The 17,927-nt window shown below is 42.4% G+C and overlaps 1 protein-coding gene across 1 annotated transcript; it reads left to right on the top strand.

Annotated features, from left to right (window-relative positions):
* Window positions 1-730: 730 nt before the first annotated feature.
* TEKT4 (tektin 4) lies at window positions 731-12,908 on the top strand. Its single transcript, XM_042828153.1, has 6 exons — window positions 731-1,294; window positions 7,137-7,207; window positions 8,553-8,696; window positions 9,939-10,161; window positions 10,983-11,137; window positions 12,692-12,908. Exons 1-6 carry the CDS (start codon window positions 731-733, stop codon window positions 12,906-12,908), a joined length of 1,374 nt encoding a protein of 457 aa, XP_042684087.1.
* Window positions 12,909-17,927: the final 5,019 nt, after the last annotated feature.

The raw sequence follows: 17,927 nt of genomic DNA, 5'->3' as shown, positions 1-17,927 counted from the left end.
CCTGAAATTAAATTAAATTCGAGCATAAGCTGCCCATGTGCCTTCAGGTGAGAATTACACGGCGGGCTGCAGCAGCAGACGGATTTCACAGCACCTGACATGGCCACCAACAGCCTCAGGGGTGAGCATTTGGGGTTGCAGTGATGCAGTAGGCCTGGAAGCAGATCTTTAAGGTCTCTTCTAATCCAAGCCATCCCACGACGCTAAGATTTGGGAATAAGCCCCCCTCCCACGGGCACCAAGGGCCAGAATCCTGTCAGGCTCCTCTCTTATTTCAAAAAAATCTCCACTGCACAGAGAAGTTCTTCAGCACAAAAAGAGGAGCCAGAAAGCAATGTGGACGTTTCAGCATATCTTTATTTTTACAAGCACGGGTAAGCTACAGCAGTTACACCGCACGGCCTACGCAGGGAAACCCTGCCACCCTCTCAGGGGCGCCGCCATGACACCGGCAGCTCTCCCCGCAGGCCTTGCTGCGTCCCGATTGGGTGTCCCCGTCACCACGGCAACAAGCAGCTTGGAGGCGGGGCCGGCCGGCGCTCACCCTATCGACTGGGCCCTCATGGCGAAGCGACGCTCTGATTGGCGGTTGGGGTAATGAGGGGCGGGCCATTCTTTCGTCACCGCCTCGGGTTTCCCTTCGCAGTGGGGGGACCCGCCTCTTCATTGGCTGCTGTCGTTGCCATGGCAACGAGAGGACGCAGCGCGGCCTAGAGGAGACCCGGCCGCCATGGAGCATCCCGAGGGAAGCCCCAGCGGCCCGGCGCCCGCCCGGGTGCCACTGACTAAAGAACCGGCACCGCAGACAGTGCCCGCCACCCAGCTACCCATGAAGGTCTATGAGGCAGCGTTGAAGACGGGACCCGATTCCTCCAGCGGCCTAGCCACAGCCGGCTTCCGCACTGCCAAGTACCTGCCTCCGGAGTGGCACCAGAGCAACTACAACCTGTACCACAAGGCCTTCGCCAGCTGCGAGGAGTCCGAGCGCAACAGGGATGAAGCCAAAGAGCTGTCTGAGAGCACCGCAGCTGCCACCCAGCGTGCTCAGAAGGATTCCACAGCCGCCCTGGGCCAGCGGCTGCAGGACATCCACTTCTGGAAGACAGAGCTTCAGAAGGAGATTGAGGAGCTGGACGCAGAGACCAACCTGCTGGCAGCCCAGAAGCTGAGGTTGGAAAGGGCTCTCGATGCCACCGAGGTGCCCTATGCCATTGCAACTGATAACCTGCAGTGTCGGGAGAGGAGGCAGCCCCCAGACCTGGTCTGTGATGAGGTGGAGAGGGAGCTGCTGAAGGTGAGAGCAAGGCTGAGTGTATTGGTGGCCCTTTGGCAGCGCTGCCCTGATCTATGAGCAGCTTGGTTAGTAGATGGAAAGTGCAGATCATGAAGGTGCTCTCTGGATATTAACAGAGGTCTGTTTCTACTTCTAGGCAGCCTGAACTCAGTCCTAAATTGAGGAAGGATTACTTAAAAATTCTTCCTTCATTTAAAAAAAAAAGTTAAAAATCACATGAGTACACCCAGAGGAGACCAGGTCCCTTCCCTCAGACCAAATCCAAGCAAATTCAGAGCTTAAGTTTCCAATATGAGACTCAGCATCTTATTCTGGCACTGAACATTTTCCAGATTCTTATTGAAGTCTCCTCATCTGTACAGGTTACATTTAAAAATGCAGTACCCCATGAGCAGCCTACTCAGAACCAGAGAAACGCTGCTTGCCTGTTTTCCATGCTCAAGTGAGCAGTCTCTGCCTTTTACCTGTATTACAGTCTGATGCTGTAGCCCTGCCAAGGTGGTGATCTAACATCGAACTTACTGTGTCTCAGCACAAGCCATCACTGTAATTGCACTGCAGAACAGCAGCATGGCTCTCTCCAAACAGTACAATATAGTCTTGTGACACCTGCATGAGATGACAGCTCCAGACACGCTGGGAGGCACAGACAGATGGTATTTCTGACAGCGTGACTTAAGCAAACCTGGTGCTCTCTTGAAATTTGCTTGATCCTTCCCTCCCCCAGAGGACTCTACTCCAGCTGACACTTTGTTAACTGTCACCAAAATCCAGCACAGCATGTAGATTGCCTCCAAACTGATGTAATTATTCTGATTGCTTATGGTACGGGGAAGAGATTCTGGGTCATTTTTCATTCTTGAATGATACATTTTCTAGTGTCCCATAAATAAGTGAATGATCACTTATTGGCCTGCAGCTTCCATTATACTGTGGAAGTATATTCATGATTAGTTACTGATTAACACAGTTGATTAATGTTTGTTGTTAGAAAAATACTTAAGAGGATTACAGAGCTGATGAAGTGATAGTATCTAATAATATTTTTGATAGGAATAATGCTCAGTGGTGATCAATATTTGGAGGTTGTTCTAGTCAAAAATAGAAAAATGAGAGAATTAGTGTATAGAAGAACATTTTAGCAGCATACTGGTCTGCTTTGTGAATTGTAGTTACAAGATTCACGTAACAACAACAAAGAAAAGAAACTATTTTCATCAGCTGCTGCTGTTTTAGAGAAATGCGTGAAATGTAAGACCTACCCCTCAAAAAATCCAACTTTCTGGAAGGATTTCTCTCCTGCATTTATTTTCTCCTGATCTCTGTGCCAGAGAATAGTTTGTTCATTGCTAAGAAGTCCATCTGCTGCTGCTAATTCTTCACCTGAAATTGTGATTCTCTGCTTGTGACGGCAGCGTCCACAGCCAAGTGGGATGTCATCAAAAAAGAATGATGTGAGTTCAGCTGAGGCGTGTGTACCAGCAGCAGATGGACTCCTGAGAAATGAAGATTTTGTTGCCATGCCAATGACCTTTGCAGTACAGAAGGAAGAGGAGTATATAATATGAGAGGAAACCCTTCCCATTTTCACGGACGGATAGATTTTATGGCATAAATATTTGCAAATAGATTTTCTTTTTTTTTTCCAAGTGTACCCTCCGTGGTTTTGCTGGCTCTTTAAGCTGCCGCTGTACTCTGTACCTCTTTCATTGCAAAAAAGGAATGCAGTACCTTTTATTTCTTACTGTCTTTAAAACTGAATTCTTCACACTTCAAGTCGCCCTTCCATGAATTCTGGCAGTTCACTGTGCAGATTTCAGAGTTAATGACTCACTTCACTGGTAGCTCTGTGTTCATTTGCTTACTTAGAGGAGGTAGGCAAATTTTATTACTAAAGTACTTACATACATTTATGAATCTTGCTTTCTTGTCCAGCCTTTTTCTAATCTTAACTTAAATGGTAATTAACTCACAGGAGATCAGGTGCCATTCATTCTCTACCATGCAAAAAAAAAAAAAAAAAAAAAAAAAGAGAAAAAGAAGGAACATTTTCCCTAAAGTCAGCTGTGTGAGGGAACAGACATTCTTCTCCTTCCACAAGGAATTTTAACTTCACAGTTAACTTACATTCTACAGCATTTTCCTCTATTTGAAATTTTTCCTCTTCTACTAGCAGTCCAGGCTTATATTGGCTTCACTGGACAGCATCTTCACTGTGATCCTCCCAGCTCCTGTGGATAAGTGGAGAATCTGCATGCTCAGGGGAAGAACACCTCTGGACAAAGGATTGCCTTTCACATGGTCTTGGAAAAGCTTTGCACAGGTCATGGGTTTTGTTGCTGCTTTCAACTTTCTGCAGCAATGTGGAATATTCTCAGAGCATCCTGCTGAGACAACCACCTTTCAGCAGCCCCTAGGCAGATGACATTTAACGAGGGAACACCAAATGCACAAAACAAGCAGTTTTGAAACCCAGCATTTAATTGGACTTTCACTATCTGTTGAGCAGGAATCATTTCAGATGACTCACAAACAAAACAGAAATATCTCTGCTGAAAGTTTTGCATACCCATATAAGATTTCAGTTTTTCCTATTTCTTTGGCACACAGTCCATTTCTTTACAGCTTTCGGTTCTAGCTCATCTCTCCTATTTGTTCTGCAGGATAGAGTCATATTTAGATTACCTAGAGTAAGACATACCCCAATTAAAGAGCAGCTGCTGGAATGAGGGATTAAGGTATTTAAGTGAAAGCGCCTCAGATGCATAATAAAATCATCTGTTACTCAGAACATCATAGATTCCACTCGGCAGCATACAAATCTTTCCTCAATATAGTTCTGGTTAAGAAGAATCTGAAGGACAATTCTTTTCCCCGCAAAGAGTGATCTCTAGTGACTAAAAAGCTGACAAAATCTCTTCATAGTTAGGAATAGTTATTTCTTTGAGCTGCAGCATTGGAAGAAGCAGAATTCAGTAAAAGCAATACATGCATCTGTTTTCCATGAGGTTTTTCCTTCCATAGCCCATATGACATCTCCTCTGAAACCCCTTTGCATCAGTTTAATCATGGTGTAGTGTTTTTGTGTACACACATTTAATACTGAAATGGTATGCTCTAGCACAGCACTTGCCACAGAGTGGTATACTGCCAATAAATCATGCTTCAGCTGCATTCATTCTGTGTTTCAAGGTTATTCCTGCATATCCAGTGTCCAGACTCATTAAGTGACTGCCAGATATGACTGTGGTCTAAGCAGATGCAGTTACATTTGGTGTTTTTGTTTGTTTGTTTGTTTGTTTTTTAATTCAAGGACTGCATTAGACTCAGAATGTTGATCAGTTGTCCATTTATTTCAATGATGAAATCAGCCCCAATATTCCCTGGTGCTAAAGACAAAGGCATTAGCCAAGATCCTGTCAGCTACATAAAATTAAAAAAGTGGAGGAATGATACAGTTGTGTGCATGCCTGCCAAATGCAATCATGGGGCAAGGAAATCAACAGAAACCCCTTTCCAAACAGCATTATGTGTAGCTTTGCCAAGCAAGCCAGCAGTCCTCCACATGGACAACTCCATAAAAGCAGTGCTTTTTGTTTCAATGGCTGCAGGCAGCAGATTCTCAGCTGACTCTGGCAGACCTGATATTTATGCAGAGTTGACCTGTGGCCTTCCTCCCATGAGCTAGCCACAGCTACACTTGTCAACTGGCTGGGTTGCTCTGTGATAGCTGGCAGCACAGCCAGGGCTGTATGACCTGCATCAATGGATCTCCACCTTCAGCACAGTGCCACAGCTCCTCTCAGCCACGCAGTAGGACTTTTCAACTGCTTTAAAAGCTAGGAGAAACCCTTGATTAGATAAGTTGAAAATTCATCATTGTTCACATCTGCTTATTCACTCTGAGTAGTGTTAGGTTGCCATTAATTATGAGAACAATACCTTACTTGAGTGCATATCTCCTCAAAGGGAAATCTATTTCTTAATTTCATTTTAGGTCATTCAACAAGGGAGTTCTTTATTTTGAGGCTATTTCACTTTTCCCATATGAGAGGCCATAATTGCCAAAGGAAAGCTTTTCTCGTTAAGACTGTGCATGTTGCACGCAGGAAAATGATTGCCTCTTTATTTACATGGAGACTGACTGCCCAACACAAACAATATCAATTATTGTAAGAGTAATTTCAAGTGCTGGCTCTTTATAACACTTTAAAATCCTTTTTTTTTTTTTCTTTTTGACAATTCAGCCACTGTAATAGTTCTTTTTTGCAGAAAGCAAGCCTTTGTGTTCTCAGTTTGTAAACTGATACCTTCAGCTATGTATTTATTTTAACTGTGCTCTTTCAGACCCTTAGAAATAATATTTTCTCCCCAGTCTCGGTTGCCCTTCTCTGTTTGGAATAAAATGATCTCTCCTACGCTCCCCATTGGTTTCTTGTGATGGAGAAACTGACACTGCAGGGACACATGCACTCGTTTGTTTGTCAAGAACACTGAGGATCAACGTGTGCCAGCAATGTTCTGGCTATAACTCATTAGTTAGTGCATACTCCCTTAATTGTCACTGGATGACTGTCACTAATACACACATTACATTAATTAGAAGCTCACCATATGAAAAAAAAGCTCTTTAAGATACCAATTTCAGGTATTAAATGCCTTTTTGTAATAAACAAAACCATCCGTTGGTCTGGCCTTTATGCGATGTATAACCACCAGTTCAGTAAAGTACTTCACAGAGCACTGATGGTTAATCCCTAAAGCAACACCATTGCCATCAAAGATGAGCACCAGGTACTTCTTGTTCTGTAAGAGAATATTACAAACGATGGTCTTTTTTGTCCTGATAGTGTTTATGCTGCAGTGAACATTACTGCTGCAAGCAGCACAAGTTCTAAGTTCAGACTTTGGATCTGTTCTCAAGGTGAGGCAGGGCTTTGTGCAATCACCTCTCATAGCTGAAGGCGTTTAGCCTCTCCAACTATGCTGCATAGCTCAGGTAGTTCTGTAGTCCTCGATTCTACCCCTCACCAGAGGCAAAAGTACTTGGTCTAATAGTAAGAGTCAAGCTGCAGGCATGTGTCACCAGGTTTACCTTGGGCTGGCTTTCCTGTACCTGCCAAAGTAGACAGTAACTGCCTAAACTACAGAACAGTAACTGCTATTTTTAGTTAATGCAGAGCATTCAAAGGAAGGAGGCCAATGAAAGATTATGATACTGCCACTCCTTTAAGTAGCTCCTTATCACCACAATTCAGACAAATGGTATTTTTGGAGATCTGCTGGAAATGCGCGAGGCAGCAGCTTCCAAGATAAGTGCTTGTTGCAGAGCAAGGCAGATTCTGGCTGCCAGCATCCTGCCAGAGAAGCTGGTCTGCTGCATCACACCCTGCTGCAAGACAGCAGCTCCTGGCAGCGGAATTTATGCTGCCACTGTTCTGCCCAGCTCCAAAGTGACACCTTGGTTTCGCGCGAGGCAGTGACTCACGCTGAGCACAGTGCTGCTGCCCTGTCTGTTCCCTATTTCAAGGCTGTGCAGGTAACTCGAGCGTTCTGTTTAATCTGACAGAACATATGCTTTCTCATAGAATACACATGCAATATAAAAATAACGAATCCCCAGGCTTTAGAAGTACTTCAAATATTGCTGCCTTTGTAAACTTAAAGCTGAGCTACTCAGTATTTGCTAACTCCAGAGAGGATCTTGTCTTCTAATAATATGGTAAGAGTAGGTAATGAGTGGGAGATTTAAGTATGTATCCACAACCATTAAAATGGAATTGCTCTGCAGGATGGTATGTACTGCACTGAGTATCATAGAAGCCTTCCTATTTTTATCTAGGAAGCTGAGCTTATCAGAAATATCCAGGAGCTTTTGAAAAGAACTTTGATGCAAGCTAGTAACCAGATGCGGTAAGAAAGTTCTTGTAATATCTCAATCATTATTAATATAGTCAAAAAAAAACCTGAGAAGAGGAACTCAGTGATGAAAGTTAAGGATTACCAGCTAAAGTAAGGCACAGGAAGAGCCATTCCCTTCCATAACTTCCAGTATGTGTATTCGCTTCTCCAGTTTCCCAATACTAAATGTAAATATTACAAAATATTATCTAGACATCACTGTCTTGTTACAGCATGTGATGTATTTGTACTGTAAGATCTTTTACAATTATTTATCTGATCAAAAGGCCTTTTCAAGATGAGTTTCTTGCCACCAGATGTCAGTGTGAACTTGCAATATAATAACTGAGCTCTGCCTTCCCTGCCAATATGAACATCCATTGCTCTTCAAAAGGAATATTTGCCTTTAATTTATATCAAATCCTTTGGAAAGAAGTTATTATCCAAATCCTCAGGTTAACTCCATATCATGGAACTAATTGCTAGAAACCTTGATACTTTGCTAATTAAAAAAAAAATATTAATAATTCAATTTATTCTGTTCTACCAGAATGCTTATAGAGGCAGAAAAACTTAAGTTGCTCTGTTACATCAGTTACAATCTCAGAGGAATCTGTTGAATTTAAACTTTGCTTGTTATAACTGTTTCAAGATTGTTTTAAGTACTGTGGTTGGCCAGCAGGATCTTTTTTAATTCTTTAGCTAAGAGTGACACCTGGTGTCAGCAGTTGATAAAGGCACACTGTCTTTTGTACTCTGAAGTCATTCTAATTAATTATGTGCAATGCAATTCTGAAATTAACAACAACATATCAGTTCCCACCCTGAATGGCATTCCTCCTGTATTTCCTGAGGAGGAATTACACTGCATAAGTGCTACAGGCTAGCAAGGAGAGCTCACAGGATAATACAGGGTCACTTTTCAGAGGTCTTAGAGTCAGGTTCACTGAGCTAGCACACGAGAGGGTTAAGCATCCTGTAAGCAATGCTTGATGTCTTGGGAAAAATATTCTGTTGTTATAACCTCCACCTGAAGCTGCTATTGAAAAAAATCCACGTTGTTTTAGGATTGAGATATAAACTCCAAAGTCTAACAACTGCTTTGCCACAGGCTACAGAAACCTTAAGCCTTCAGTGGGCACAGAACAGTGCTGAACGTCTAGGGAAGTGGTTAACACATCAAGCTCGCTGCCCTCACAGATGGCTGGGAGAGAAAGTTCAGCTAGGCAAGTCTGCTTTCCCATTTTCATTTGACAGGCAAAGGATCAGAGCCTAGTTTCATTAATGTTTGTGTCAGTTTTGCTGAGTCGTGTTGTTTTTCACTACTCATATATGATAACAGTGATGAGCTTTTCAGATTAAATCGGGACCACAAAGAGGTTTGTGAAATGGACTGGTCAGACAAAGTTGAAACGTACAACATTGATGACAAGTGTGGAAGATACAAGAACCAGAGCACCAACATCCAGTTCCACCCTAGTTCAGTGAAGTTTGAAGAGAGGTAAGCAGTTCTCATTATGCTCCATAATTACACTGTTAAAGTGCAATACATCCTTTGCATCACTGAAAGCTGCAGTGCTCCTGTGAATTAATGATGTTACTGCTGTTACTTTGAGTGGGAGACATCATACCTTCAAAAACAGCTACTCCAAGAGTAATGGTAGCGCTACCATCTCAGCATGCCATGCCACTGATGGCAAAGTAGATTACATACAAAGTAGGTTTGTTAAAGCTTTTCTCAGAAATAATTGCCTTTATACTTCTAAAGTCCTATCTAACTCCTATGTACGTTTCCTATAAACACCAACAGACATGCCACTCTTTTGGGAAAGCTTCCTGTATACAAAATAGCTTAATACAACTACTTGCAATAAATCTTGTAAGGTCCCCCTTTCAGATAACATTCAGATAATTTTCACATGGATTACAGATACTGTATCAATAGAAATCACAGTAATAATAACAGCAGAGCAGCAAGGTCCTAGACTGCAGCAAGCTTGCTCAAGTGCAACAATCAGATTCACAGAAATAAAGGGGGGAAGAAAAAAAGAAAAAAGAAAAAAAAAAAGAAAAAAAAAGAAAAAAAACCTGCTTACCTTCAAAAGGCCTCAAGTATACAAGGATCTCCAGTAACTCACCCTTACCTTCACTGCCAACCATTAACTGAAGTCTGGAAAGGGATGGATCCTGGCTCCAACCCTTCTGGTCACTCAGGAGCATTGTATACACCTGAGTTTCCCTGGCTTGGCCCTAACTTCCTACCAGGTGCTCAATCACTGTTTCAAGTCATGACTTAGCATTTCTGCTACAGTGACCTAAGTACTGCAATGTCTTCTGCTGCTCAACGTGGCAAAGTACAAGCAGACATCGTGTTGTCTTTGTTTTGAAGCGTACAGAGTCTGCAGTGCATGCATATATTCATGTGTTTATTTGGTGGTGACTTAACTGCTTCTGCTTGCAATTACTGTGCAGAAGATTGCTGGCGAGTTTTTTTTTTTGGTCACACATTATTCCCACAGAAGCAATGAAGTGGATGAGGGATTAATTTTATAAAGGACTCTTAATCTTCCTTGTTGGTAAGTCTAGACTGCATGCAACATAGCAAACACAAACAGAGGTATCCAAAGCTTTTGCAGGGGAAAACCAATTTCAGATTGTATTTCTAAATGCAACCTGAACAAAGAGCAAGCTTCCAACCCCTACAATTCTATGATTCTGTTTATATACTATTCCCTTCTTCCAGTGCATCAACACCAGAGACATGGGCCAAGTTCAGTCATGACAACATCTATAGGGCAGAACGAGAAAGATTGGCTTCAGTTAATCTTCGTGCTTTGATTGATAATATTCTTCACGATGTATCTGAGGACCTGAGGATGCAATGTGCTGCTGTTAATGAGGCTTTTGCCAGACGTTGTTTGGAGCTGGATGATACAAAACACAAACTAGAGCATCATTTGAAAGGAGTAAGTGTCGTTTTTTGAATGCTGGATACAGGCATGACAGCATCTTCTGAGAAGATCACAGTGGGCTTATCCTCTAGGAAAAAATTCTTAGTCCATGTCAGGTATAAAACACTGCTGTGTCAGCTGAGTATCTGATAAGAGTCTTCAGTGCTGGATTATGGCTCCAGTTCAGCTTGTGCTGCTGTCTGCAGTGCTTCTTCTGTAGTGTCTTCATTAAGCAGTTCCTGTCAAATGGAAAGAGTATCTTTGGCCTCTGCATCCTCGCCAATGTGGAGCAGCTCCTACTTCTGTATTAGGCCACTGGGTAGCATAGAAAGAACAAGTCGTTCCTTAGTACTGGTGGGTAATGACAGCTGCCAGATTATTTTCTGCTTGTGTCCATGGTTATGAGGGAGAAAGGATTCAGAATTTCCTGTCTTTTTCTATTTTCTTCTCTAGAAATCTGTACAGTTCCAAGCTGTGCAGCAGTTCTTAATTTCGCTCAAAATAAATCGAACTTTTCTGGGATAATTTACAGTAAAAAATTTACCATTAAAAGCAATTCAAGGGGGTGGGATGTGTTGTCAGGAAAGCTTTTAAACAGGCTACAGAATATTTTCGGCCTCTTTTTAGACCAGAGTTCAGATTCTCAGTGTAGAAGTAGAAATAAAGACGTCAAAACCACCTTTGCACTTTCATTTCTTTTATTTTCTGGCCAAATATGAGATCAAAACTGTGACTCAGTGGGACCATGAACAAATGTGTAGCATGCACAGAGACAATGTGCTTTTTTTTTTTTCCTTCTTTTTTAATAAACAGTTTTTCTTGGGTATCTTTTTCAGACCCTTAAGGAAATAGGAGATCAAGAAGCTAACATTGTTGCTCTCAAACAAGCTATCAGAGACAAAGAAGGCCCAATGAAAGTGGCTCAAACCAGGCTGTATGACAGGTCTTTTAGGCCCAATGTTGAGCTCTGCAGAGATGCAGCACAATTCAGGTAAAAGCTGCTAAACAAGTCCTCCAAGGTGTCCATTCTATCCAAAGGTGATGTAAGACAGCATTTGCACTTTTTTTTTTTTAGAAATGTGTGGTCTTTCTCTTTTACTACTAGGTTTGATTCTGGTATGTCAGGAATAATTCAATTGTCTGAAATCACTGCAAGGAAGACATTATTTTAATCTAATGTATTGGCAAATAGAAAATCTATGCACACCAGTCTGCTATTTGTCTTTATGCTTTTTTCTCTGAACTGTGTGCTTTCATTTTTGATTTAGATGATCCAAAAAAAAAAAAAAAAAAAAAAAAAAAAGTCTGACAACTTGTGAATAATTTGCAACCCTTTTGCTATTAGCAAAAGTTCACCACAAGGTGGACTCTGTGCTGAAAGAAATACGTTTCAAGTGCTGAGAATGTAAATGGGCTGCACATATCCATAGCCTGAGATATGTCCTTAGTACTCAGAAGAATTGGGCTGGTGGCATTTGATTTTCAGTAATAATCCATTTTAGAACTGGAGGTCAATAAATCCTTCCAATTTAAAGGTCTGAACATCGCATTTGTCACTTTTGATCTCATTATAAGCCTTGTAATTGATTTTCCTCCTTCACATGTTTCTGCCCTTAGGAGAAGTGGAGGATCAGCTTTTGCAGGCTTCCATGTACTTGCAACAAAGATGCCTGCCATTCAAAGCTGATATGCTGTTCTTTATACAGCGAGGAAGAAATTACAGTTAATCTGAATGCTTTATGCCATTGCAGGCACAGTCACTGAAGTCCTGATTCAGCAAATAATTCTTGTGCAAGCCTCTCAGTGTGTAAATTGCCTTTAATGCGATTTAAGGAACATGCAAGCCCTTTGCTGAATCGGCATGTGTTTAATTGCCATGCTGACACTGTTTATATTTACTCAGTTCCCATAGCATACAGGGATTTTGTTGTCCCAGGAAGTAAATATGAGCAGACAGAGAGTGCAGAAGGCACCTACCCACCGACATTCAGTTGAAGTGATGTGTTTTTTTAACTTCAAGTCATATGCATTTAAAGATCGTTTCCTCATCTCTGGTACAAGTATCATCTTTAATACTTGAGCTTTATGCTAGTGAACAGACATCAAAATCCAGGCTTAAGGAAGTGCAGGTGCAATCAAACTGATGACTCATCCAACAAGTTTTGTCTGATGTTCCTTGGTACAAGTGTCCTACACAATGGGATACTTGTGAAGTGAGGATGGATAGTTCGTCTGCAGTGGCAAAAGACATTCTTAGTACTATCTAAATAAAGGGAAACTCGAATACAAAAGCTATGAGAGCGAGTTCCGTTTTTCACTAAGTGCACAGAACCATCAAGAGGATCAACATTTCTGAGTCTGTAGCCCATAGTCTCCAACACTTACCAGGTCCTCTTCAAAGTGTTGGGATCAATACCTCCTGCCCTTGTTGTTGAGTGTTATGCTTTTATAACCATTGATTTTTGTTCCTGTTACAGTTCGTGTGTCCTTAGGAACACATACAAGTTTCTGCTCACTTTAATATTGCTTATGTCATTCTGTTCAGGTTGATCGGCGAAGTTGAAGAACTAACAGAATCCATTGAATCTCTGAAGAAAAAACTGCGGGAAGCTGAACAGTCTCTGAGGAACTTGGAAGACACGCGGATGAATTTAGAAAAAGAAATAGCTGTGAAAACAAACAGTATTTTTATAGATAGGCAAAAGTGCATGACCCATCGCACACGCTACCCGACTGTTCTGAAACTAGCAGGTTACAGGTAGTAATCTCTGTACTGGCAGTGCAAAGTCTGGAAGAAAAGTGTCACCTAGCATCTTTCATAGGAAATGCGTGGATACTGTTGTACACAGAAGTACTGTGCTCATTTCTGTCTAGTATTTGGATTAAAATGCATTGGAATGTGATGGCTGCCTTTGAGCCTTCCCTCTAAAAATTTGGTCTGAGTGCAGACATACACAGTGAGTTTAAAATGCAGCTTAAAGACAATTCCTTGCATCTGATGTATATCTATCACATTCACATAACTTTCACTGTATGGCTTTGAACCTAAGAAGCAAATATGTTGAGTAATTATAATATACACAGATGTGAACCCATAAAATTTATAGCTTTCTAGCATTTTATGGCTGCATGAAATAAGAGCAATAAAAGTGCGTGCCTGATAGAAGATCGCCTGATCAGCGAGGAAACAGATGAGGGACTTTTCAGCTCTTCAAACATTATTAGTTAAAGTTTGCACAGGTTAGATGACAATCTGACCATTGGCAAAAGCGCTGCCAGTCCATGACACCCGCGTATCTAATCTGAAAATGAGATCAAGGATCTTTAACTTTCAAGTCAATTCAATTTGATTTTTTTCAGGGGAAAAAAAAAAAAAGAGCCTAAACAGAGCCTGAATAGCAATCGTGCCTTTCAGCTTAAGTAGTTGGATGTTTAATTGAGCTCTTGATCTGTTCCACCTATTCCCTGAAAGCAAGGCGTGTGTTTGAACTATTACCCTTAATGGAGAGCACATCAGATTCATGTACTCCAGTAGAGCAATGTAACAAATGTCATTCACGCATTAGCTTAGTAGGCCACTCAGTTGAAAATGCGACGTGACAAAGAAGAGAAATGATGACACAGAGCACAATTACATTATGGTTTCCTGCATTACAGGTTTTTACTTTTAAAAAGCGGCTGACCAAAGAGAGAAAAAACATCAACCCTTCCCCCTCATCTGCCCTGAAACCTAGACAGCGTGCTTTTCTGAACAGTCCTGCTCTGTTGACCAGAGCGGGAGAAGCCATCTATCTGTTTGGCACACAGGTAGCAATCTGTATGATCTTGACACGGGTTATGCAGAGCAGTATTCAGCCATTGCCCTCCTGTTGAAAGATGCTACCATGTACTTCACTGAAAACCAGCTGTGTCGGTGAGGGCTTTTGACTCAAACATCTGTTTTGTGGCCAAAGGGCCATAAAGGGCCAGTTGGCCCCTTCTTCCCCACACCTTCCACCTCTGAGTCAGTACAGCTCCTGCAAAGGCTTATTTTCAGTGGGCAGCAAAGGAGCAGAGAGAATCTGAGCTATAGGTTACATGGCTGAAAAAGCAATCTCTGTTGGTTTCATTTATGCTGACCTGATTGTCTCAAAAACTGTAGTCCTGCAGGAAAGTACTGAACAAGTGTGAACAATTGTCATTTCCTCAGTCCGACATCTGTTACAGCAGAGGAAAAGGGATCTAAATCTCAGATAGGAGAAAACTGAGGCAGCTGGGGTCAAAGTGGACTTTTAACTTTCAATTATGGTCAATGAGACCATGAGAGTATGTAATCCAGGCCCCAAAAGTGTTATTTTGATTCAAGAGTTTTGCATTGAAGAGAGGAAAAGTGCTGTCACATTCTCTGAGTCTGCATTGAGTACTAATAACCCTGTGCCCCATATTGGGCTGCAAATGGATCTTTCCCTAATTAAAGCCTAGTTTAATTTACCTTTGTGAACTAAATTATTCTGCCCTTGCTTTAGGCCAATCAAGGGAAATCTTGGCCTGGCAAACCCAATACATTAGCAGGGTGTAATCACTGCCCTATTCACATGGTAATGGAGGGATACAAGCAAAGCAAGGGTGTGAATCACATGGAAGAGCTTCCAGCTTCTGTAATTATTCTTCCTCTAATTACTGATTAGTTAAAAATCATAGTTAAAGCCACTGCTCTAGCATGTAAACCTGTTTCTATATTATTTTTTCAGAATGTGTTTTACGCTGGGGATTTCCCAAGGAAGGATTAAAAAGATGCAGTAGTTGGCTCTCATGTGAGCTAGTGTCACAGGTGAGCTGTAGCTCCCTGTTGTCGTGAGTTCCACCTGCTAATCTATATGAAAAGTACTACCATTTTTTTTTAATGTACACGTTAAAAACTATTGCTTTTTTTTTTACTTACAAGCAGACAACACTGCACAAGGGGAGCAACGAAGGATACAGAAAAACAGGAGCTCGTATCTGTGCAGTGTTTTTAACCAAAGGTAGTTTATTTTCTCTAAGACCGAAGCTTAGAACAACCACCTCATAATTTCAGCCTCGTACCATGTCACAGGTCACTCAAAATTTAATACCAAAGTGGCAGACAGCAGCGCTGGGATGTGCAGGTAGGATGTTTCAGACATCCCTGTTTCCACTTTGGACCCCTGACACATGACATCAGCAGCACCTGCTTAGAATACTGATCCGTAAATCCATTTTGCTTGGCAGAAGGGCACAAGGACAGCCAGTAACATCAGCTGTGTCTTACAGAGAAGATCTGAGTTTATTTCTGTTCTTCAGGATTCTTTTCATGGTGATTTGCAGTGTAATTATAAAAACAACCTGCAGAGAGTGGGAATTTATTTTAAAATCTTTTCCTGAGCAATTTCTCTAAATAATTCTTGAGTAGTCTCTTAGACCTGCTGGCCTCTCTAAGCAAACTGTGTCCCAACATTAGTCTCGGCAGCAATAAAAGTCACAATAACAACTTTATGGCCACGTACGTGCTCGTTAGTGCCCCTTGTGATTCCTGGGATGTAGATACTGATAGCCAGCCTGTTTGCAGCACTGTTTGCTGAGCTCTCAGGGCAAGCAGGATGCACTGAACTCTGTGCTGTCACATAGGGGACATTTCCCAGTGTGCAAAGTCCTGCTCTGGACTTGGACAAGCTTCAGCATCTCAAGCACACCCAGACTGCGAAAGCCACACCAGCTCCTGTGCCACATGAGAACAGGAGCAATGAGGGATCCTTGTAGCAGATCCAACACTGCCTCACACAAGAGTTGTTTGCAGAGTTGCTGCAGGGTTTTTGCATGGGTTGTTTCTTTGGGGAAAGAGCCACAGAGGGTGAAGAAATTCTTTCTTTTTAAAAGCAACAGGAAGATAAAGTATTTTATTGCTGCTTCTTGGAGGATTTATATAAAAATGGCAAGGATGAAAAACAGAATGACCTTTTCACATAGTCATGCATGGTTAATCAAGAAAACTGAAATGTCTGTCGTAGGGTAATTCACAAGATTTGTAAAACAAAACTTCCAGAAAGGAAATAACTCTGAAAATAGGGAGAAAATCCAGACTTACTTCTTAGAAACCTACATTGTTTCATCTTTTAAAAATTTAAAACACTGCCAGTAGCCTTCCATGCTAAGGGAGAGCTGTGCAGCTTCCCTCCACGTGAGCCAGGCACAGGCTGCAGCTGAGAAACAGCTCTCAAGTTTCTGCAAATGTATTTCAAGAGCTGTAAACATCATGCCAGTTAAACCACCCTGTTCTGCAAATCATCTGTTGAAAAAGGATGAGCAGCAAAAAAGTGGAAAATTGTTCTCTCTCAGCTTTCTGGATCAAAGCTTTGAACCTCCCAAGGGCTGAAGGACTCCAGTGTGCCCATCACTGCAGTTCCCAAAGGAGGAAGCTGGTCAGCAACGCAGTGCAGAGCAGGTTCACACAGCGGGTAAATTGAAATCCACCAAAGTCCTTGGCTGCATTTCCATTTCCCTCACTCAGCCTGTTATGATGGAGTGCCTCGTTCAGATATGGGCTCATGATTAAGGGTTGCCTTAGGGCCTTGTGTATAGAAGATCATTTTTATGATTGCTGCAGTGTATGAGCTCTTCATAGAAGAGGCTTTTAAAATCTGAATGAGTTCAAGCATGCAAAAGATTAATGTGGGCCTGCATGCATCTATGTCAGTCTGCATAATCCAATTTATTTCCGTGAAGGCCATTGTGGTTGCAAAACTCTCTGTGATTTCTACAAAAGTCCAGGAGACACAAGTGCAATGGTTGCTTGTCTAGATATCTGGCAGTGGGGACCATTAAAAACCATGCTGCCATGGGCACAGAGATCAGTGCTGACCCAGAGAAGGTGCAGAGTTGAGGGGCACTGCACCAAATGATGGACCAAGGCAGCGGAGGCTGAGAATACCTTCAGAGAACTTAATGAGAACTTTGCATAAAAACCTATAAAACCCAGTATGAAATCCCTACCAGGAAGGCAGATCTTCAGCTGCACAGCCTGACTTACGCTAAGCGATGATAAAGCTGAGTGAGCAAGCTCAAACCTTTAGTTAGTTTCTGATTATTGCTTCCTGCATCATGGGATGTGTAGATCTTGAATGGAAACTTCTTAAGATCTGCACTTCCTCCCCAGAGAACCCTGCTGGGAAGGATTCAACCTGCCATCCTCCTGCATTCCCCGAGCTGGCTGCCAACACGATTTGGTGACTGGAGCTGTTACACGCTCGATTTACTTTACAGGCAAGAGTGGCTTTTACAAGCTCTCTGTGTCTCTGGAGCTGGTGATGCAAACCCATACACAGCTGTCTCCTTCAATAAAATAAAGAAGCACAGGCAGGCAGACCCAGTGCTTCCCCCAGCCAAACACGTAGCAGAACAGGCAGGCACCAACAAGCAGAGCTCCAATGCTGCACCCTGAGCTCCTGGTGCCCCATCCCTGCCTCTCCTGCTCACACTCAGCTCAGGTCCCCCCTGACCCCACAGCATCCCCAGAGCAGCCTGCACCCATGCACCTCCGCCCTGAGTTCAGCCCTGAAGCATGAAGAGCCATCCTCCTTACAATTTGTGCTCCCTCTAGTGAGTACCTCTACTGCTTTACGTGGCCTTATCTGCAGCATACTTAAACGTTGTTCTTCCCCACTGAAATCCCCTGGAACCAATTACTTTGCTGTGTGTTGGATATCTGCTCCAGCTGATGCTGGGGAGGTGATGCCCTGCTGCAGCAGCATGGGATTATTTCAGTATCTTTATTCTAACCTGGACCC

Source organism: Centrocercus urophasianus, unplaced genomic scaffold (genome assembly GCF_019232065.1).
Source record: "Centrocercus urophasianus isolate 14NV4802_14NV808 unplaced genomic scaffold, USGS_Curo_1.0 seq_29, whole genome shotgun sequence".
Lineage (NCBI taxonomy): Eukaryota > Metazoa > Chordata > Aves > Galliformes > Phasianidae > Centrocercus > Centrocercus urophasianus.
This window is presented reverse-complemented; position numbering and strand designations above follow the sequence as displayed.